This window comes from Penicillium angulare (assembly GCF_028827245.1).
Source record: "Penicillium angulare strain IBT 27051 chromosome Unknown utg000008l_segment0_segment0, whole genome shotgun sequence".
In the NCBI taxonomy this organism is placed as follows: domain Eukaryota; kingdom Fungi; phylum Ascomycota; class Eurotiomycetes; order Eurotiales; family Aspergillaceae; genus Penicillium; species Penicillium angulare.
This window is the reverse complement of record NW_026623167.1, coordinates 958,511-980,172: the sequence shown is the minus strand read 5'-3', so window position 1 is coordinate 980,172 and position 21,662 is coordinate 958,511. Positions and strand designations below refer to the sequence as shown.

General features: G+C 49.0%; 6 protein-coding genes across 6 annotated transcripts; 2 read left to right on the top strand and 4 right to left on the bottom strand.

Annotated features, from left to right (window-relative positions):
- Positions 1-468: 468 nt before the first annotated feature.
- N7478_011084 (MARVEL domain-containing protein) lies at positions 469-1,203 on the bottom strand (the record flags this gene model as incomplete). Its single annotated transcript, XM_056927298.1, has 1 exon — positions 469-1,203. The coding sequence occupies one exon, from the start codon at positions 1,201-1,203 to the stop codon at positions 469-471; it is 735 nt and encodes a 244-aa protein (XP_056774346.1).
- A 1,334-nt stretch (positions 1,204-2,537) lies between these two features.
- Positions 2,538-4,431, bottom strand: N7478_011083 (uncharacterized protein; the record flags this gene model as incomplete). Its single annotated transcript, XM_056927297.1, has 3 exons — positions 2,538-3,430; positions 3,496-4,284; positions 4,416-4,431. 3 exons carry the CDS (start codon positions 4,429-4,431, stop codon positions 2,538-2,540), a joined length of 1,698 nt encoding a protein of 565 aa, XP_056774345.1.
- Positions 4,432-6,520: 2,089 nt separating this feature from the next.
- On the top strand, positions 6,521-8,840 carry N7478_011082 (uncharacterized protein; the record flags this gene model as incomplete). The annotated part of the gene is made up of 4 exons (XM_056927296.1): positions 6,521-7,113; positions 7,373-7,696; positions 7,767-8,086; positions 8,149-8,840. The coding sequence occupies 4 exons, from the start codon at positions 6,521-6,523 to the stop codon at positions 8,838-8,840; spliced, it is 1,929 nt and encodes a 642-aa protein (XP_056774344.1).
- Positions 8,841-10,687: 1,847 nt separating this feature from the next.
- hexA (putative Woronin body protein HexA) lies at positions 10,688-12,810 on the bottom strand (the record flags this gene model as incomplete). Its single annotated transcript, XM_056927295.1, has 3 exons — positions 10,688-11,738; positions 12,121-12,443; positions 12,787-12,810. The coding sequence occupies 3 exons, from the start codon at positions 12,808-12,810 to the stop codon at positions 10,688-10,690; spliced, it is 1,398 nt and encodes a 465-aa protein (XP_056774343.1).
- A 1,765-nt stretch (positions 12,811-14,575) lies between these two features.
- On the bottom strand, positions 14,576-18,826 carry N7478_011080 (uncharacterized protein; the record flags this gene model as incomplete). The annotated part of the gene is made up of 2 exons (XM_056927294.1): positions 14,576-18,685; positions 18,779-18,826. The coding sequence occupies 2 exons, from the start codon at positions 18,824-18,826 to the stop codon at positions 14,576-14,578; spliced, it is 4,158 nt and encodes a 1,385-aa protein (XP_056774342.1).
- A 596-nt stretch (positions 18,827-19,422) lies between these two features.
- On the top strand, positions 19,423-20,703 carry N7478_011079 (alpha/beta fold hydrolase; the record flags this gene model as incomplete). The annotated part of the gene is made up of 1 exon (XM_056927293.1): positions 19,423-20,703. One exon carries the CDS (start codon positions 19,423-19,425, stop codon positions 20,701-20,703), a length of 1,281 nt encoding a protein of 426 aa, XP_056774341.1.
- Positions 20,704-21,662: the final 959 nt, after the last annotated feature.

Here is a 21,662-nt window from a genome sequence, read left to right as displayed (position 1 = left end):
GGGGATACTAATAGACCCGGAAATTCGAGACTCATCTTGGAACCAGGGGAATCCTTTGAGACGCACCCTGGGCCACAAGCGGTTTAGTAATGCAGCCACCTGGTAGGCCAGATTGCAGTATTAGTGGGTTCTTACAGTTCTACTGGGTTCTCCCAACTTGGAATGGTACTAGTAAGTAGTATCATTCTAACAAATCTACCCATGGGAATTAATCTTGAAACGAAGAAAAGATTTGGGTAATTTTATGATTGACTAATGCCAGATATAAAGCAAATACAAACTCCCACCCGATATCAGTAGAAACACCGAACCGAAAACGCCATTATCTTCATATTCATCTCAGGAGACCAACTATGCAACCAGTGCTTGGTTCCTTCATTCATGCATTCCCACATCGATAAAATGCACACATCTATCAGACAAATGAAAGCAAAGCTCATCTCAGCTAAGCTAAGCTGCGTAATCAAATCAAATCTGATTCTCTTTCTCAACATCATATCCCATCTCCGAGTCCGACTCAGTAGCCGCCCTCCGATTCTTAAGCCACCTCATAAGCGCCCACGAAGCAGTAAACACCCACATAAGCAGATTAACAAGATCAACCCACGCAGCATGTCTCATACGATTAATCTTCGCCGCATCACCAAGCGACTTATTCGAATCATCAGCATGAACACCGATATACATCTTGCCGAAGACACCGAAGAGCGTTAACCAGAGGATGCAAAGGACGAACTCCCACACGAACTGAGGAAGCTGCAACTTGGGATTTGTAGAGTTGTTCACGCCCTTAATAATGAATGGGAGAACCATGTGGATTCCAGAGGTAGAGGTTGCGAGGATTCCGACGATGACTGCGTATATCCATTTCGCGTTGTAGGATATGCCATCTTCATGGTCGTGGTGGACGTCTTGGCCGTAAAGACCGATCACTGCGAGACCGAAGACGAATTGGAGGAATCGTACAGCCGATGTGAGCATTGAGACCACTCGGGTGCGTTTGCTTGGTGGTGGGGTGTCGGGTTGGTAGCGTACGTCTACGCCTGGCGCGACGCCTTGAGGGTATCCGGACATTTGGTAGGGTTCTGGGTAAGGGCCATTGTTGGGGTTTGGGTATTGAGACTGGGCTTGGGCCTGCTTCTTGGCCTTGTGCTTTTTGGCTTCTTTGTAGCCTGTCTTGAGGAGCTTTGCGGCGACGAACATGATGGTGGATTTTCTTGTGGAATATTAGAGTTGTTGGATGTAGTAGTGGTTGTGATGTATTCAGAAAAATTGCTGAGTCGATTCTATGTTCGAGAATGATAAATACGCGCAGCGTAGGATATCTTCAAGATCTTATGTGATATCGTATGTAAGAGAGAGATATCGTGAATGTCGAGGGTTTGAATAGCCGTCTAGGCTGTCTGATATAGTAAGACCCTAAAGGAGTCGGGTCATCAACCAGGATGAGGCGACAGTGGGAACAAAGAAAGACAAGGGCCCAATTGTTTCAAGTGGGCCACAATAGCAGATCCAAATTAAAATTGGAAGAAGAAATCAAAGAAAGAAAGAGAACAAAAGAAAGTCGAAGTTGAAAGTTGCTGGCTGATTGATTGAGTGAATGTCGCCGGGGCTACCTAAATGTTTTATAGACATCCAGATGTGACACTCTGAGTCAAGCATCATGACAACTGCCTACCAATAACAAAGCTGAAAGGAGGCATAAAGCTATTGAGTTTCCCCTGTAGTCATTTTTAGCCCAGGCTAATGTGAAACTGTATCCTAGCTTCAGGATCAAGGTCCAGCGGCTGCAACTAGAATTACCCCACCTGTCCACAGGGCTGTTCTGCATTCTGCACCATTGAATCAGCTACGGGGAAGAATTATGAAACGAAATGATGAGCTTGGCAGACTAAAAACGAAAATAGTATGCATGGAGTTACCGTCGGTAGTGAGTATAGGCGCTGGTGAAGACAAGATGGGGTTGGCGCGCGCGAACTGAAGCGCTAACTGCAGAGGATCTTCGTTTCAGCCTTATAACAAACTTCACCTGAGAGCCAATCAATATGAGAACGAGAAAATATCTAAGAATATCGGATCTGAAGCTTTTTGCTGTCAGGCTCCATGTTCCGTCTTCTGTAGATCCGGATTGGTGTCTAATAATAGCCTGGGAACCGAACAAAGAACCTGCCCTACATTCGGCATCATGGACTATGGACTACAAAGAAAACTCCCAAAACCCATCAAAGACCAAATCTCAATAAGAAAGATGGCTATGCACATTGCCTTACGTGGCTCTCATTACAATTACAGAAACTCCATCAAATGATAATAATAAAAAAGGATTGGAATGAGAAGAAGAACAAAAAACCTGCGCGATCCCAATGCTCGCCATCCTAAATGCTTGAGGGGGGAATTCCAGTGATGCAAAACTCGTAACAGACTCATTTCCAAGACTTCCAAGACAGGGTAACTATCGTCAACAGGTTACGGACCAAGTATCTGAGCATGTCTCACACTTCATCCGTTCTGACAGGGTACTCCACTAAGGAAGATCGTCAGCCCGGTCGACTAGCTCCAGCGTCTGCAGGACCCTTGGCGCTCTCCAATGTTGTCGTTGACTTCGGATGATTACCAGTAGGCGGCAAAGGAGGTTTCAAGTCGCTGGGCGAGTCGGGATTAGGAGCAGGTATTGATTCCGACTCATCATCGTACTCGGGGCCTAGGTACTCGTCATCATGAGGCGCCGACCCAGCTGCAGACGAGTGATCAACTGATGCACGATCATAGCCCTGCTGATAACCACCGTGAGGTGCCGAGCCATTCTTTGGTCCATTCTTCGATCCCTTCTTTGTCTTGCGACCTTTCATCTTCGCCTTCTCCAGAAGCCGCTTCTTTTCAGCGAGTCGTTTACGTTCCTTTCGGTCCTTGATCTCATACTGCCGAATCAAAGCCTCCGGCGGACGGCCAAATATACTTTCGTATTCACAAAATTCACAAATCCAAATGTCTTCCAATCTTGGTGGGTGATGAATGTTGGTATATTGCTGCTGAATCTTGCGCTGGCGGGCGGCCAGTGCATATACGCTTCCTGGGGATCGCTTCTTTTTGCGGCCCACGGGGGAATGATGTGATACAGGCTGTAGGGCTCCAGGTGGTATGTTATGGTTCATACTTGGGCTCGTCTGTGTGCCTTGTGTGGAGAAACCGCGGGGGTTTTTGCTAGTAGCCGCGAGCGGGGAAGTGGGCGAGCGACGAGAAGCCGAGAATGAGTCCCGTTGCATCGCCATGCCTTTAGACGAGTCGGACTCGCATGTGAAAGTGAATTGTGTTTTTGTCGGTGTGGTACTTTCTTGGTCAAGCAAGCTCACATTGCTCGGACCTCTAGTGGGCGAAGATAGGGTAGCGGCGTTCGCGATGGCTGTCGAAATGATTCCGTCAGAAGATTCACCTGAAGCCAAGTCAGAATCTCTGTTCACTTTATCAAACAACTTATGATTGGATCAAATCACATACCAGATGGGCCAGGGGACGACATCAATCCGTCCCGCCGACTTGGCGTCCGAGTCGTCATCCAGGCATTCTGGGCATTCGCAGACAAAGGATTACGACCACTACTACTGCGAGTGGAACTCCGCCCAAGACGGCCTCTACCTGAGCCTGATATCCCACTTCCTAATGGAGATGCTGGGTTCCCACTTCCATAATAAGTCCCCGTACCAGTCTCATCGCCAGTCGCCGTTGGTGTTGTGTTCAAGTTAGCTAGCGCCATATTGGCAAACTCCGGCGACAAAGCCGAATGATGACCCGCCATATTTCCAGGGGTTGGTATTTTTCGTTTCTTTTTGTTATTGGTGTTTTCAAATGCGTCATAACCGTCCGGTCCAGCCGAGGATTTCAAAGTCCCGTCTTTACCCGCTGTCATTTGTGGATGAATGCTAGAAGTGGGGGATAAAGAACTCCGAAACCCAGCACTACGCTGCACTACCACAGGACCATCCTCATCCCCGCTTTCAAACTCAACTGTTGTTTCAAACCCATGGTGGGAATCCGCGTCGGGTGTTAGCTCTTGTCTATCGGATTCGATGGTCTGCTGCACATAAACTTTTGAGTCATTGGCCGCCTCTTCTGAATCTCCCGAAACCCCATAAAAGATCTGAGAGGCGGGAGGGGTTGGTGGGTAATGAATAGTGTCGGCGGCGTCGGTGGACAAGCGGGAGCGCAAGGTTCGTGTGGGAAGAGGACGAATCAGACGATCGGGATAGACGGGGGAAGGTGTGTCAGGGGCCGAGTTGAACGTCCCGTCTACACGAGTGCAACACCACGTCAGTAACTGGGTAACCGGCAGATATTTGACTCGTGAGGGTTGGGGTCTCTCATCAGTCCACCTTGAAAGGTGGGCTAGACTGGGGTGTCCCTTTGCGAGCAAGACATACTCATAGTAGCAGTCATTATGCAAGTGTCTCAACACTAAACCTCATCCACAATCGTTCATACGAGTGGAATGAGGTCTGCCAGCCCGCTTCGGCTGTTCCTTTTGAATTTCCCCCTCCTCCGAGATTGTCGTAGACAAGCCAGTAATACCACAAGTTCGATATCGTTGTATTTCGGGGAAAATGACTGGTTTCGGGGGGAAACACTATTGACCCGCATCAGTCAGTTTTGTTCTGGGTAAAAACAAGCAAGCCCAGAAGTGATAATAAGACTTCAGGGACACCATGGATATCAACAGCATTTGTCTTGGGCATCTCCGGGGTCCTCGGGTGTTCCACAACCACGGAAATTGGAATATCATGAACATACCCACAACGAGTGCTAGAAATCCTTAATCTCCCAACACGGAGAGGTATTTCAGTAATTGAGCAAGCAAATATAAAAAAAGAGGCAGACCTGTGGGCTCTCAGACACAGCGGAAATGCCGGTTTTCGAGCCACAAACAAGATCCGTAGAATAAGACTGCGGAGGGGTTAGAGATGTGAAGCGAAAGAACAGCGAGTCACGGGAATTCGGAACGCTGCGGCGCTAACCGGATATGGTAACCCTGGCACCCAACCGGGTCGTCTGGGGTAGACGACATTACACATCCCTCTATGTACCTCATGCACCTCGTGTACTCGGCTAACCAGGATCATCTGGTAGCTTTCAAAGCTGGGAAAATACAATTTTACATAACTTTGTTTCCGTGCTCCTCGACTTTTGAACCCTCCTTCCTCCACCTCATGTTCTAGGTCCGAGCGAATCTAAGTTCTTCAGTCTCTCGAGGGCCGTCTCCGCAACAGAATCGGCAGAAGACTAACACAGTACTTCCCTATTTATAAGGGCTCATAATGTGATGCTCACTCTCAAAAAGAAATCAAACTCGACCAACATCACAGCTGGGAGTGGAATGAGTTCATTGTACCTGCATAACCCGCAGCGCGAAAAGATTACCCCTCGAGTGCCTTGCGTGCAACTCGGACACCCCACCAGAAGCTTGACACAAGGGCCAAATGGAACTCCTACGCCGTATTACTGACCAAATATTCCCATCATCCAATGTATATCTGCCATTGACAAGCTCGAGGTTTTAGGTTGCTGTCAATTGTCTCAGTACTCGAGTCCAGCGTACACTCGGGCTCGAAGCCAAGGGCCTGAAGAGTTGAGAATGCCCTGGCGTAGTTGCGAAGTTGCGATAAATGACCAAGTCCCTCAAATGCGCCATATTGTCTCCATGATTTTATCTCCAATTTTCGCAGGAATAGCGCCTGCGCCTCTTGAGTTCCCTATTCGTGAATCGAGCATCCTTCGAAGTCCCGCGACCAAGTCATCTCGTGCCTAAACAGCCAGAAATCACAACAATGGTTCATATTCGAGACCAATTATTCAATTTGATCTGCCCGTAGGCAATTGCCTTGCTGAGAACTGGAAGGGGTGCGAAGGAAAGGGTTTTTTGCAAACTGGATCTGAGTGGGAGGGGGAAGGACGGATTTCTGCCGAGCGCGTCATGGTTAAGTTTTTTTAGAGCAGCCAAGCACTAGCACACACACACCCAACATAGAACAAGAATAAAGTTCAGAAACCCTGAATAGCATGTATACCTACTTCCAGATAATTCAATAAGAATCAGCCTCGATCTATGGAATGAGGCAAAAAGGCGGTAACTCGCGCGTCGAAGAGGCGTCGAGAGCGGGGAAGGACGGGCGGGCGAGAAGTGCATTTGGAGTCCCGTTCCGGCGCTTTTCCTCCTTCTCTTTCTTTCTCCCTCTGCAACCCCCGCCAATCCTGCTCGTCCACACTCAGACTATGTAGTCATCGGGCTCTTCTATGAGCCTTGTGACGCTGTGCTTTCAAATCCAAATACAATTCACAATTGTATTCCTCTCCTTCTCCCTCGAAGGAGCTCGCAATTCGCGCGCAAGAGCTCCCTCGCAAATCGGTGCTGCTCGAAAGCAAACCTCAACACCGCTTACCACCCTTGCGAGATCTTGTTTAATCCTTTGAATTCTTTTCAAATCTACTATATTTGCATTTATTTATTTATTCCGAAAATCCTCTCGCCACCATGAGTCCTCGTCGCTCTTCTCGAGCTCGCACCACACAGCCCTCCCCAGCCCTCCTCCAACACACCAACTCCTCCGGCTCCTCAGTCTCCCTCAACCGTGAGAGGAGCACCCGATCAAACCATAAAAACCCTTCTCCTCAAGGCTCATCGACTCATCGATCTCAATCCATCGATGATGGCGAAAATGGCGAAAATGGCTCGAGGACGGACCTCCCACAAACGCGCCAGCGCCAGCGCGCCCGTGACGACGACGATGAGCCTCCCCGCGAGGAGGATGAAGATGATATGGATGATGATGAAGAAGAGGAAGTCACTCGGTGTCTTTGTGGACAGCAAGATTATCCAGGTCTTCCTCTCTCTCGTCGCGAAGCTCTCGGTCGCAGCATCGTCAAGGCTGAGCCAGCTCATCCCCCCACTGATTCATCCGACTTGATGTCTGATGACATCGGTAGTATGTTCATCCAGTGCGATCTTTGCAAAGTATGGCAACATGGTGGCTGTGTGGGAATTATGGACGAAGAGACGAGTCCCGACGAATATTTCTGCGAGGAGTGCCGGAAAGACCTGCACAGAATCCGAGGTGAAGCCAATGGGTAAGTTAAGAAGTGAAGCTTTCAGCGAGGATTTTTATGGGATTCCATTTCTTCTGGCGCTGGGTAGTTGAGTTTTGAATGCAGTTTTGGCCTCAAAAAAACTCATCCCAAGTCTGGCGGCTGGAGGCGGGCCTTGTCATTGCCCACAATTGCGCAAGCGCTCCTGCCCATAGGATCCCCTAATACTTCCCTGCTCGGAAGCTTCGAACAACCATGCTGCTATTTCTATTGGGATTCATCATACTGACAATCTCACCAGTTCCCGCTCCTCTACCTATTTACCTATCGCACCGCTGCCGTCGCCAGCGCCGGCTCCCCCACCGGCGGCAGCTTCGTCGCCTGCGCCCTCCTCTCGAGCATCGTCTCAAGATACGTCTCGGCGTTCCAGGGACCCTAAATCGCGTAAAAGTGAAGATGCTGCAAATACTAAACGTCGGTCCACCATGAACAGCCGTGATGCGGCTTACGATGAGGAGGAACTGATCCGACGAGCCATTGAAGAAAGCAAAGAAGATACGAAAAGTCTCCCCGATGACACGTCTACCACTCGACGAGGCAAACGGAGTCGAAGTGCAAGCGAAGCGTACGTGTTCCCTTGGTTTCTCGGTTGTGTATCCCATGGCTCGAGCATGCAACTGATACGGTGTCTCTAGCAACAGACAAGGCGTCAAACGTCAACGAACTACCTCCCCCTCCCCCGCCGCCGTTTCAAAACACAGTAACACAGTATCCCAACCTCCCTCCGAAGATGAATCCACCAAGGCCAAGAGTACAAACGGCAACGGCACCAATGGCAACGGCACCAATGGCAACGGCACCAATGGCAACGGCAACGGCACCCGAAGACAGAGAGCTACCTCCCGAGGCCAGCGTGACAAAGAACTTCCCAAGGCCGATGAAGCTCCTATTGAGACGGAAACTGCCGAGAATGGAATTCGTCGAAAAGAAAGGAACAATCGCCGTAAAGGTGAAGGTATAAAACACTCTAGACGAAATTAATTCTCGAGATAGTTTGCTGATAGTTGAACTGTACAGAATCCGAACAAGAACCCGCATCCCCTACCAAGCCTGCTGCCCCTCCAGTCCCCGAACCTGAACAGCAGCCGGCTCAACCAAGCCCTAATACACCTACTCCCCAAGAGCCGACCCCCGCCCGGCCATCAACACGAAAGTCGGGACGTCCACCAGCTCGTCGAGGTCGCGTGGGCCGTAACCAATATACCAAGGATCGCGATGTTAACGGCACCGGCACTGGAACCGAATCACCCCGCCGTGGCTATTCACACGATATCGGCGCAGACTCACCACGAGTCGGATACAGCGCAAACGGCACCCAAATAAACGGCGGCGACACTGGACGACCAAGCAAACCACGGCACATGCACCCACAACGTACCACCATGAATGAAATGAAAAGGCGCGTGGCTGCCATCCTTGAATTCATCTCACGCATGCAAGTTGAAATGGCCGTCGCCAGTGAAAACTCCAGCACTCCAACTGGAAATGGTGATAGCGATCGAGCCCAAGGTCTCCTCTTAAAAAGCATGGTTGATCAAATCGACAGCGCCATGCCTTCAACTATCAGTGACGCCGGCGAATCCGCGCCCACAGATGCCGGTGACAATGAAAAAGATTTCAAGAACCTAAGTAGTCTAGAAATGATGGATGTTCTCACCCGCCACCTGCTCAAATGGCAGCAGGAATATGGCAAGTTCGGCGAGCGGTAGCCCTACCCGTGTCACCTGCGCATGTCGTGTATCCTAATTTGATCTGATCCGATCTGATTCGATCTGATCTCGCCAAGGTTGTCTTGTTGGTGCTGTGCTTCTCATACGATACCCCTGTTTCAGCTGTTCCTGTCGGCGGTTGTAAAGTAGAACGTCTACTGGCGTTATGTGTTTGTTTTCATTTTCTTTATTCATTTTGCTTTCCTTCTTTCTTTCTGCTTGTTTACTACCTCTTTCCACTCATACGGACCGGCGTCATGATTTCACCTTCACCTCGCAATTGGGAGCAATGACTACCTAATTATGCTACTCGCTTTTGTTGACTCGACTTGACTCGACTGGATTGTTTATTATCACTTGTGACTGTCTGACTTGCCATTCATTTTCATGGTTAGTTTATGAATCTACAGACTTGGATGTTCTTATATTTTACTTTGCTTTGCTTTTGGTGGGCTGGTGTTCTGGAAAATACCGATCTATATGGGTTTCACTCCCTCTGGTTCTTTTTTATGTTTATGTTCACCTTATCATATCTGTTTCTGCTTCTGCTTCTGCATGGGTTCAATCAGTTCCATGACTTCATCAATTGATTCACAATCTCTTCTTTCAAGTTCAAATTCTGGTCCTTTACCTACATAACCTGTTCTCAGCTAAGTTTTAACTCATAGTTATACTGTTATCTTATACTATACACTTAAGAATTCCATTCCATCTACAAGTACAAGCTAAATATAGGTCCTTCAATGCATACAGTGACCTTTATAGTTAGATCTTCATGAGAATAAGCACCGTATATTGGTTCCTTTCAACTTGGAAGTTATCATAGATATCCTAAAACTCGAATTCACACTGGCAGTTCACAGTTTAAGACTAATTGCATGATCACTGGCACTTATATTGCACTGTACTAGTATACATGTACCCGGACTTCCGACCTGATCCACTGTCACCGACAAGCTACTAGGATAGAAATCTTCGAATATCTCTTCATAAACTTCATAATTAAAATCAAAAGTGAATTGAATTAACTTGGAATATAAATTTTTATTCAACTCACAGTTCAATGTTATCTTGACGGCCCCGGGGGGGGGTTGGGTCCTGAATTCAACACTTGAAACGCGGAAGTTGTGTTCATGTGTTAACGTATATATATACATATACAGATCCCCGTACTGCAGACCTCTGATTTTGGGAAATTTCATCCATGGATGATTTATAGCCTGAGCTTCATTATATTCTATTGAACTAATATTAGACAATATATTTCAAAGGCAAGAACAATAATTACGCTAGGTAGGTAATTGAGATGAATTGATTAAGTTAGTTTACCGTCTATGCATGTGTGCCCAGGAAGATACTAGGGGAGCGGAGATAGCCGTACTCGACCTCGGACAAGCCCAGCCGCCAAGGTTTGGGTTTGGGTTTCCTGACCAACCAGCAGAGATAACGTGAACGCCATTAGACTAAACAAGCACAGCATGTAAACAAATAAACATTCAATTCGCCACTGCCAGGATTTGAGAGGAAAAATTTATCGACTTTGAAATCTCCAGATAGAAGGGTTTACAGTAGTAGTAATAAAGTATTCATAAGAGCCCTGATTCATTTGTATTATGATCGCTAGATACAAGGATTCTGATGAATCATCACATTTTCACCCGGGCGTCATGGAAATAGATCATCAGACAAAGGAGAGTACATAATAATAATAGGAAAAAAATAAAGTCACAAATAGAAAAGTTTCATCACAGACACCATAAATAGCCCAATCAATCAATTGAACTCCACATCAGACAAGGACAAGATTAAATGTAATCGAATCAAATCAATATCTAAAGGGAATAAATTTACAGACGGGAGCCGTGGATAACCTTGTAGTCGACGACGAGCTCACGGCCACCGTCGTTGATGACGAGGGCACGGACAGAACCACGGCCGTTGGCGAAGGCATCGCTGATGCGCTTGAACAGACCACCCTGTGTAATGACGGGGAGAGCCTGCTTGATGTCGCCAGACTCAGTCATAGCGGTGAGGGAAGAGTCACCGTTGACGTCGAGGATGCGGTAGGTCTTGAAGACGGGACCCAGCATGGTCTGGACAACGACGGAAGGAGAGGGGTTGGAGACGAAGCTGGACTCCTCCTGCAGTTGGCGGGTGAACAGGTCGACACCGAGGTAACGGTGCTGGCCGGTCTGGGAAGAGACCGAGATACGGATGACCTGGCAAGGGCGGCCCTGGAGGATCAGGATGTCGCCGATGCGGACGAAGTGGCAGGGAATGGAGACAGTCTCGCCGGGAGTGCCGCGGTTACGGGGCTCAATGACACGAACAGTCTCACGGGGAGCACCCTCGTAAGAGGCACCGGACTGGACAACATCGTCACGGTCGTGGAAGGGGTGGAGGATACGGTCGGCAGCACGCTCCACGCCGCGGCGGAAGGAGTGGTACTGACCCTCGTCGTCGTAGTAACCCATCTTGCGAGTGGACTTGGGAGCTTGGGGAGCTTGGGAATAGGGAGCAGAAGCTAGAGGAGCTTGGGCAGGTACGTCACGGACGGTAGTCTCGGAGTACTTGACGTCGACAGGAGCGCTGTTGTAGCGAGCGGGTCTCTCAACCTCAATCTCACGACGAGTATAGTCTTCTCCTTGGTAAACACCGGCAGGCTGACCCTGGTAGGCGCGGTCGTACGAGTAGTCGGTAGTGTTACCGGACTGCTGGTACTGGAAGGGTTCTACGGGGTAACGGCTCTGTGAAGAGGCGTTGACGTCGTAGGTGGGAGAGGTACGGCGACGGTAGTCTCTCTCAGTGATGTCGAGTTGGGTCTCGACAACGGGCTGATCGTAGATCTGGGGACGTTCCTCAAAGCGAGTAGAAGATTGCTGGTTGTAGTTGGGGTAACTAAAAGGAAAGAAAAAAAAAAAGAGGAAATTAGCCTGGGGGTTCTCCACGAGTAATAAAAAAGCGTAAACATATAAACAAATAACACGAGCGGCGGTCACCGCTCATTGGAGCGGATCCCCACTTAGGACAATTGGGTCCAAGTTGGAAAGTGGAGATGTATTTTTCGTGACACGTAATTTAGTCCGGGGCTAAATCTGTAATCTCTCTAGACCGGGATAGGAGATGCGACAACAAAAAGTTGTTTACACTCCACTTTCTGGTCAAAGTGGGTTTGGATTGGCGCCCAAATCTCGATTGAGACCCATTGAGTTGGACCCCCTCAGTTCCCCAGCCCTCAAAAGCAAATAAACAAACAAAACAGAAAATGATGATAATGTACCTTTCACGAGTCAAGTCAACCTCAGCAGCGTAATTGCGAGAGTCGTATCGACGCGGTTGAGCACGATCGTCCTGGACACGGATGTCGAATTCTTCCTTTCCGTAAACACGAGGTTCAGGGAGAGAGGTAGGAACCCGAGTATCTTCCCGTTCGACGTGCGAAGTGCGATCGAGTTGAACTTCTCCCTCTACTCTCGTCTGAGTAGTTTCAGAGACAGCGTCACTCCGGTACGACGACGGGAAGACACTGAAGGGGATGGGGACGCGGGCGTCAAAGTCCAGATTGACTGACTTGACGGCGTCTCTTCTCGAATGCCTTTCGAACTGTTAAAAACAACTCGAAAGACTAGACAAGAAAAGACTTGAAGGGAGAAGTCTTTCTCGGGAGGTTGGAATTGAAATGGATCTGACTGGTGATCAGATTCGATTTCAGGAATGTAATAATCTCGTGGGGATGAGATTAGATGAGGAATGTAAAAAGGGTAGATTGGGGTTGGAATGTGTGGGATGAGTAGAAGGAATGGAAAGAGAAGAGGAAGGGGAAGCTCTGGATGGTCTGCGATGCGGTTTATTTATGATGCGCGTATCTGCTTTTGTTTGTTTACGGCGCTTGGCCCAATCGGTGGTGATCGGCTCCAGGAGCTCCCGAGGTTCAAATGAGACCTACAGGAAGTTCCAAGGTTATTATCATGGTGCAGAATTGTTCAATTGATTCTTTGTGGTAGTTACTTCTATCATTATTCACGGCTGTAAAAAGTGGAATGTGCAGAATTGATCTGCTCGATCTCTCTACTTCTTCTATACAGTCCACTGTACTCCGTACTCTCTCCGTATTAATGTATAGATCAACACACCGCAATACCACCACCGTACAGTACCACACCGCATCATCCATCACATGGAGAAAGGCTGGCCAACCTCCACCCTCCACCTTTCCGCCAGCCCCCCGGTTCACCGTCTCCATAGCAACCATTTCAGCTCAGAAAGCGGGACGCGATCGGATCACATCATGATCTCACTCGGTTCCTCAGGTGAACTAGGAGATCAATTACTCTTCTTATCTGAAAGTTAACTGCGTCCAAGGATTCAATCGCCCTCATATTCAATGTGACTTCCAAGTTCCCGTTTCTTCCCAGGTACAATTATACCCTGAAACCTGAAACCTGTTACTGACCTGTGAGCTGTTAACTATTAGCCCCTGTGGATCACATCCATAATCATGTGCATACACAACGCAACAAATGCATCTGCACCCAATAATAAATTTACAAAAAAGTGATACATCAGTAACTCCCCACTGATACAGCTCAGTCGCCCAACCAAACCGCAGCCCGAGCCCAATAATACAAGAGGCTGGGTTGTGCTCCAGCATCCTCCATAGAGCCAAGATCTAGACCTAGACCCTCGGGCGCGTAACTGTGTTCCGTTTGTACAGCTGTTCCTCCCTGCCCAGTGGAGGAGGATCTGTCTCATAGCCCCCTGTATGGTCAGCGGTAAGAGACTGTATTACCGAGACCGAGGCTGGATCGTGGCAGTCACACAGGCCAGCTGAATGAAGTGGCTGGGACACTAGTTGTTTAGATCCACTTATCTATCCACTTGTGAGCTGTGCTGATTGATGCGATATGGATGCCTGATTATGGTATCCGTACAGAGTACTTTTGTCCTTCTCTCCACTCATACAATTCAATGCGATTCTACGGAGAAGGGTACTACGTATAGATTCACATACGCAATTGATGATGCTGCACCCCACTCATACATCGAATGAATTAATTCCACCACGTATCCCATACTTAGTACCAAATCAGATCAAGTACAGGTACACGTTCTATCGAAAAAGTAAAAACAACGTCTATTGAGGGGGAAAGGGCGACGCGGCTTCTATGCATATCCATGCATCATAGGCCCGATTCCATAAATAAATCCAGATCCAAATCTTCGCCAACGAAGGGGACAGTCCTATACAGAAACGAGGGTATCAAGTGTATATAGTATGACAAACCCATACCACGGGAATAAAATAAAATAAAGAAAGTCAAGGCCGAGAAACGCCTATTGAAAGGCTGAAAGACGGAAAAAGAGTGCATAATGAAACATAATTGGTGGTGGGAAGAGATCAAGGTCGAAAACATATCACGCATTAAAGATTAGATCCAAGCGGAAAATGTCAAAGCCGCTTATCAAGACAGTAACCCATAGGTCACAGACCAGTAAAGAGCAGACAGTAGACAACATTGGCTGTCTAGCCTTAGTCCGGTCCGTGTCAAAGCAGAGAAAAAAGATCACAGAGAATCGAAAAGAAAAAATAAGAAAAGGATATAAATAAGGCATTAAACGTGTGTAAAGCAGAAAGAGATCATCTTTGTGCATCGTGGGTAAATGTGAAAAGTGACAGTGAAAAGAAAAAGAAAATGAAAAAGATAGCTCATCCACATAATAAAACACAGGCACAATTAAGCTCGTAGACCAAATGCCTTGCGAAGCATGGGAAATCGTTTCTTTCGTCCAGATCCAGCAATCACCACATCTCGAGCCACGGGTCCATTGTCCTCGGTGCTCCTGGTGATGTCCGAGGCAGCATCGTCGTTCAAATCTGGACCAGCACGAGGGATTTGAGGTGACTCAGGCGCTTTGATAGCAGATGTCTCTGGTCCCCCACCTCCATTGATTGTCACACTCCCGTTGCGTCCGGTGGACTCGAGCGGTGGCATTCGACTTCGTAATGGGGAATTTGGCACACTGGCACTTTGCTCTGGTATAGAAGTAGAGAGTTGTCGCAGTGGCGGCTCGGCTGAATTGATTCTAGCAGCAGTTGGGCGGAGAGGCCAGGGGGTTCCACCAGTTGTATAACGCTTGGAGTTCTTTTTCAGAAGCTTCTGTGGTGATGCAGGTTGTTCAGGTTGAGTAGCAGTCACTGTTGTTACAATCCCGGGGGCCGGAGGCGGGGTACCATAGGGATGATGTTCAACGCGCAGTTGCTCACGCTCCAGACGGGATCGTTCCAAAGGTGTGTCTCTGCGAGAAGGACTCTCAACATCGGCCTTGCGAATGCGATTGTCGACAGTTTTGGACTTTGTAAGACCAAGACGAGAGAATAGTCCTGATTTACGGCCTTTGGGTGGTTGCATGATGAATTCTTCAAGCTCTCTCTGCGACATCCCACGTTGGCGAGCTACGGCTGCCATACCGGACATGTTGGGAGGAGCATTTTGATCGCGAGAAGCAGGAGGTGTGGGATCAACCCGAGGAGCAACAGCAACAGCAGGTACATATCGAGACTGCTGTCGACGCTCCTCTTCAGAGCTGTCATCTAGATCGGTGGAATCTCCGTCATGGGCACCTTTACGGCGTGGAATACCACGAACGGGTCGCATGGAGGTACTGCCCTGTTCTTCTTCATCGCTAGAGTCTATGAAACGACTGCGGAAGGCTTGAGGTTGGTCATCCTCCCTTTCTTCATCTGAGTCTCTAAACGGAGTCCCTTGAGTAGATCTTGAAGGTTGTCTCGCAGATCGTCCCCGTGGAGAGGGCGCAGCGCGCTTGTTCGTTGAGAAGAAGGAGTAGCGTTCGTTGCCACCACCACCACCACCACCACCACCACCAGCGCCTCCTGGTAGACCGCGAAGTGTTTTACGCAAGGTCCCTGTCCCTTGTCCAGAGCCTGATGACATAGGTCGTCGGTCAGTGGGAGAGTCTGTTCGGTCCGATGGAGGTCCCTGAAAGTTTCCCCCACCAGCTCTCATTGTTCGACGCATAATGTGGCCATCACCCCGAACCGAAGAACTAGCACGTTTGAAACTGCTAGAAGAGTCGCTACCGTTTGACGTGGTCCGGCGCAGAGAGTTAGGGAACCCGGCAGTTCCTGCACCTCTAGTACCCTGGAAAGCAGGGCCCAGTGATTTTGGTCGTGGTTTATCTTTCCCAGGAGAGCTGACCGTATTGAATTTCCGAGGCCCTTGCTGGGAGCTGGAGGTACCCTGGAAAGACATTGATACTGGTCTACGCTGTTCACTCGAATCTATTTGAGCGCTGTCGTTTGATAGAGTCCGAGCCTTGGACTTGGCAGGTAGGGGCGGAGACGAAGTAACAACTTCGGGCTGTACAGGCACTGCGACTGCAATATCTTCTTGTTGACGAATGACATAATCTTGAGTGGGTGTCGCTGCACGGGCTTTATCTGTAGCCTGCATCGTGGCATAATCGGGTTCATCTTCAAATGTTGGAGATCGACGGACCGGTCTTGGGGTTGTATCACGGCTTTCATCGACTGTATCCAAGGGTGCTGAAGACCTGGGAATTGACCTGCTATCGACAATAGCATTGATCGACCCAAAGCCGTCCCCATCGAAATCTTCTGCCGCGTCACTGTAGACGCTGTCGCCGGATTCTCCTTCAGTATCGACATCATCGACGTGACTTGGAATGGCACTAGCCATGGGCTGGGGCTGGGATTGTGTGGAATCTGCGGCGGACTTCAGACTACGGTCTGACGCTGACGGTGGGAACCCACCCGGAATCTGGTATTGCTCAAGGCTTGATCGACTCATTCGTTGCAGCTCACGACTAGGTCGGTCACTATCAATAGGAGGTGTAGCTGGTTCCACCGCGATAGAAGGCGGGGCTATATGTGAATCCGCATTGGTAAACGGGGTTTGCTCAGTGATGCCGCCAAGGGCCACACCATCGATTTTCGGCCTGGGCGCAGCCTGTTGCTGGGCTGGAGAAGACTGCCCGGTGACTGATGATTGCTCGACAGCTTTGACATTGTGTGTTTGCTCAACTTCCGGCACCTTGTGAAGTATACCTCCAATGGCGTGGTCATTGGAAAAAGAAGGTTTTGTAGTCGCCACCTCATCATCAGATGAGTCACTAGATTCGTTATCGCTGTACTCAGGGATAACAGGCTCTTGAGGGCCGCCATCACGGGTGCCTCGTACGCTACCAAAAGAAGGAAGCGCCGCTCGTGGTTTCAACACCTCATCAAAGCCATCGTCTCCAGCGCCAAGGTCCGATGTGGGTTGCTTCTTCTTCCCGACGCCGAGCCAGCTCATACGAGACTTGACTTTAGGCGGAGGAGAGCCCGGTGTATAGTCTTCAGGCGATGTAGGAGGGCTCGCAGCAACACCCACAATTTCAGCCTCGTCGTCGAAACTGACTTTCGGCGCTCGTTTCTTGACATTGAGTCGAGATCCTTCGTCCGAGGCGACTGATGTGCCATCCGAGATCTCGCTGGGTGGTTGAAAAACTATACCACTAACGGAGACTTTCCTGTCGGGAGATAGAGAGCTTCCGCGGGGAGAATTCTTCAAAGCTGATTTAACAGGGGAGACTGATCTGGCAGGGGGTTGATGAACTTGACTCCCAGGGCTGCTGACAGAAAGCCACTTGGAGAATCGTGCCGACCGACCAGGGCTGCTTGATTGATTGACATTGATTTCGTGTTGCTGTTTAGATTCTCTCGTAGAAGCGGAAGGGGACGGTTGAGGGGTCACCACTGTATCGATGACGTCGGGGGTTGGGGATCCAGCCGTTTGTCGGGTGTCCGATCGTTGCGCTAGAGATGTGTCGACATGCGTTGGATCCCGGGGTTTGCTCTTTTCGGTAGTCGTAGCGGGCCAGTGTTCAGGGGCGGTTCGCGAAGAAGGGTGCGTAGCAGGAGGTTCATTATCCTGCGGGGCAGAGGTAGGTTCGTGTTCGATCCGCTCAACCCTTGCATGAGGATCTGCCCGAGCGTTTTTTTTTGGTGCACCGATTACTGCTTGAGCTGCAGTGGCCGCAGTACCAGTGACAGACGCTGCAGGCTTGGTTGCGTGACTCCCATCTGTAATCCCCGCAGTTTGTATCGTCGGTCTTGTAATGATCGGTTTCTCTGATATGGTTTGCTGGGGGCCGGGTTGTTCTGTAACAGCCCCTAGGGTGATAGGCTGATCCTCGAGAATTGCAGGCGAAGGGGGCGAGTTCGGCCGTAAGCCCCTTGGATACGAAAAATTGACCGATCCTCGACTTGACGGTCGATCAAATTCTGGTACAGTGGTCAAGCTACTGATCCGATTATGTAGCGGTGAGGTGGATCCTCCACGATCGCTCCCTCGTGCGGAACGTGGGGACGCCGGAGGTGATCGGACAGTTGGCTGGAGACTTGTCGCTCGACGAGTAGGTTCTTGTCGCCCGGCATATTGCGCGGGGAAGCTCGGTAACGGGGGCACAGAAACAGGCTGCTGCTGATGTACATTCACGGGGCCGGAGCTGGTGGAGGGACGATGGGGGGAAGGCTCTCTGAAGGTCCTTGCGGTCATCGAGCTCGAGCTATTCGTTCGGCGCAGTGGTCCACTGACACTTGCTGATCGACGAGTCGGCAGCGGGTTCGTCGGCGAATGGCTCGAGGCCGCTCGTTGGACCATGCGCTTGGTCTGGACATTTTCGACGTTTGTTGGGGTCGGCGTGCGATTTCGCAGAGCGGTAGCAGCTGCCGCGGACGACAGGCTGGTCGTGGAGGGTTGAGATCTTAGAAAGGCATGACTGGCGGCGGATTGCGCTGATTGGGACGCAGGCGTAGAGAGTGGCTACAACAACAAAGATAACATATTAGCATTCGGTTATCCACCGAGGCGACAGAATTCTCCATGTATCGGTAGAATTCATAGAAGGGAGCATACCTGTACGTGACGATGTTGGGAAACGCTTCTCTTGCGGCGACCGAACATGGTTGCTCAAGAACTCCTCTAAGAGCTCAATTTGAAAGCAAGCGGATAGCCAGCCGGACACTGCGTAGAGCAGCGCCGGGGTTGATCCGAAAAATTGAAGGCGGAAGACTCGGTAGTGGGATGCTCGTCGCGACAATTCGAAAATCAGATAGAAAGAGGAAAAAAAGCTTGGAAGTCCCGAATATGAAGGAATTAGAGAACGTGACTTTGAGGTAACGATTAACGGAGTGATGCGGGAAAAAAAAAAGAAGGGAATTGGGGCCAAAGAATGAACCAATAAGGGGAAGAATTCAATAATGACGGGGAGCTGCAGGGAGAGCAAGAGTAGGAGTAGAGAGAGAGAGAAGAGAGTTTCGAGGATCATCAATATTGCAGAGTAAGCAGAGAGAGAGAGAAGGAACTTGCGTCATGACTTCCAAGGAAACAAGACGAACGGGTCCAGGCACTAACCTTATGAAATAGGCTGATATTTCCCCCGAATCAGAAAGTAAGAAAGTATTTAAGAGTGTCTCTTCCTTGATATGTAAAAGAAACAATACAACAATACAACAAGGTTACCAACTTACCATCTACAAGATCGACGATCATCTTCCACCATGACCATCGCGCCTTCCCCTTCTTCTACTTCTACTCCTGCCCTGCCTGGTTTCCCCCTCCCTCAGAATTTCCTCCCTCAGAATGTCTCCAGTCGCCTCATCTCAACTCCCGATCTGACTTTCCACATTCTCGAATCGGGCGCCACTCCCGCCAAAGATCGCCCCTTAGTTATCCTCCTGCATGGATTTCCTGAAATTGCATACTCCTGGCGACGCATCCTCCCAAAACTAGCTGATGCAGGCTATCATGCCGTTGCCCCAGATCAGCGCGGCTTCGGCCGCACAACGGGCTGGGACACTCGACCTTTCCAAGAAGTCGAACTGCATAGCTTCTCATTAACCAATCTCGTCCGTGACATCATCATACTAGTCCACGCACTAGGATATCGATCAGTTCAATGTGTAGTGGGTCATGATTGTGGCGCGATAACAGCCTCAATGGCTGCCTTGATGCGACCGGATTTCTTTCGTAGTGTCGTTTTAATGAGTCACCCCTTTAATGGGAGTCCGACGCTTCCCTTTGACACTGCTAATGAAGGTAATGGTACTGGTACTGGGAGCTTGGAAAAACAAGCGACGCTCGCTGAACAGGGAGGGGGCGGTGGTGCCGAGGGTTCTGCAGCTGCGTCGGGCATCCATGAAGCACTGGCTCAAAGTGGTCGCAAACATTACAAATGGTATTATTCAACTGAAGAAGCTAATTCGGATATGTCATCGCTTGCATTGGAAGATCTGCACCGATTCATGCGTGGATATTTCCATCTGAAGAGTGCGTCGTGGCCTGGAAATCAACCACGGCCACTGAAGGGTTGGACAGCAGAGGAAGTCATGCAGATGCCTTATTATTACATTATGCCGCTTGATGATACTATGCCGCAGGCTGTAGAGAAGCATATGGTCGGTGATCCATCCCAAGGAAAGTCTTCATATTCATGGCTGCCGGAGGATGAACTGGCTGTTTATGTGGCTGAGTATGCTCGGACGGGCTTCCAAGGTGGTTTGAATTGGTATCGTGTTCGCACGGCTGCGGGTGGGATTTACACTAAGGATTATGATCTTTTTGCTGGGAAGAAGATTGAAACGCCTTGTTCGTTTATCTCGGGGGGTAAAGATTGGGGGACGTATCAGGAACCCGGTGCTTTGGAGAAGATGACTAGTGGTGCTGTTTGCTCTGATTTCCGGACCCTCAAGGTTCTTGATGGTGTTGGACACTGGATTCCCCAGGAGGCTCCAGATGAGGTCGTGCAGACTGTCATTGACTTGACGAAGGGGTTAGCGTAGACGTTTGTTCTCAAGGTTGTAACACCATGGATGATATCCCTATGATTGATGAATGCAATTATCAATAATTTAATTTCAATGTCAAGATTATGCAGTTCAAGGAATGTATTTTTCTATGTAGGATTTGCTCTAATTTTGTGCTTTGATAGTCGACAGTCATAACCCAAAGCTGAATTGTCAGCACGGCGACAGCGATTCAATCACACATAGTACAACTCTCAAACCTTTAACTACGTGGTTAACTAGTAAGTTGAGCAAAGCAATTCAATTCAATCAAAATCTCTTTGTTAATTCTGGAAAATCTACTTCCCACCAGGCCATATAGAAATAGATGAATCAGGAATAGTCACGTAATCACGCCCAGTTCATATGCATCAATGAATCAAATGGATATAGAACTTTTCCCACAATTAATAACTTGAACACACGCTTTTCTTTTCTTCGAATTACAACTCACAAAGAAGAAGTCTATAATGAAAAACTTGAATGAATACTATAAGATCAAGCACTCCTCGCTCCTCGACATTGCTTCACAAGGAACAGTTTCCCATCCTTTCTCAAGTAATCGTCGCCAGAACCCGTTGAACGAGAAGATGGCAGAGTATGAAACTACAGAGGAGTAATTCTGTGGACCATTCTTTGATAATAATGGCATGATTGCATTTTTTATCTTGAAAAACTTTAGGTCGCTGTCTCTACGAAAATCCGATTCCTGATCGAACATTGGAAGACGCGATTTCTTTTCTTGAGGAAATGGAGAAGAGAGGGAAATTTTTCTGGATCTCGTCAAGGGAATGCTTGTCTGGCATCTACAATCTGGAGAGATATCTTTTTCTTCAAGCAAAGTAGAAAATTTCCTGATTTCTGCGATGTTTTCCAGTAGGACAACTAGAGTCATGGCTCAAGTTGATCCCCGCTTGGCGGATATCATATTATCCGTTGTATCCGATGGAGAGGAC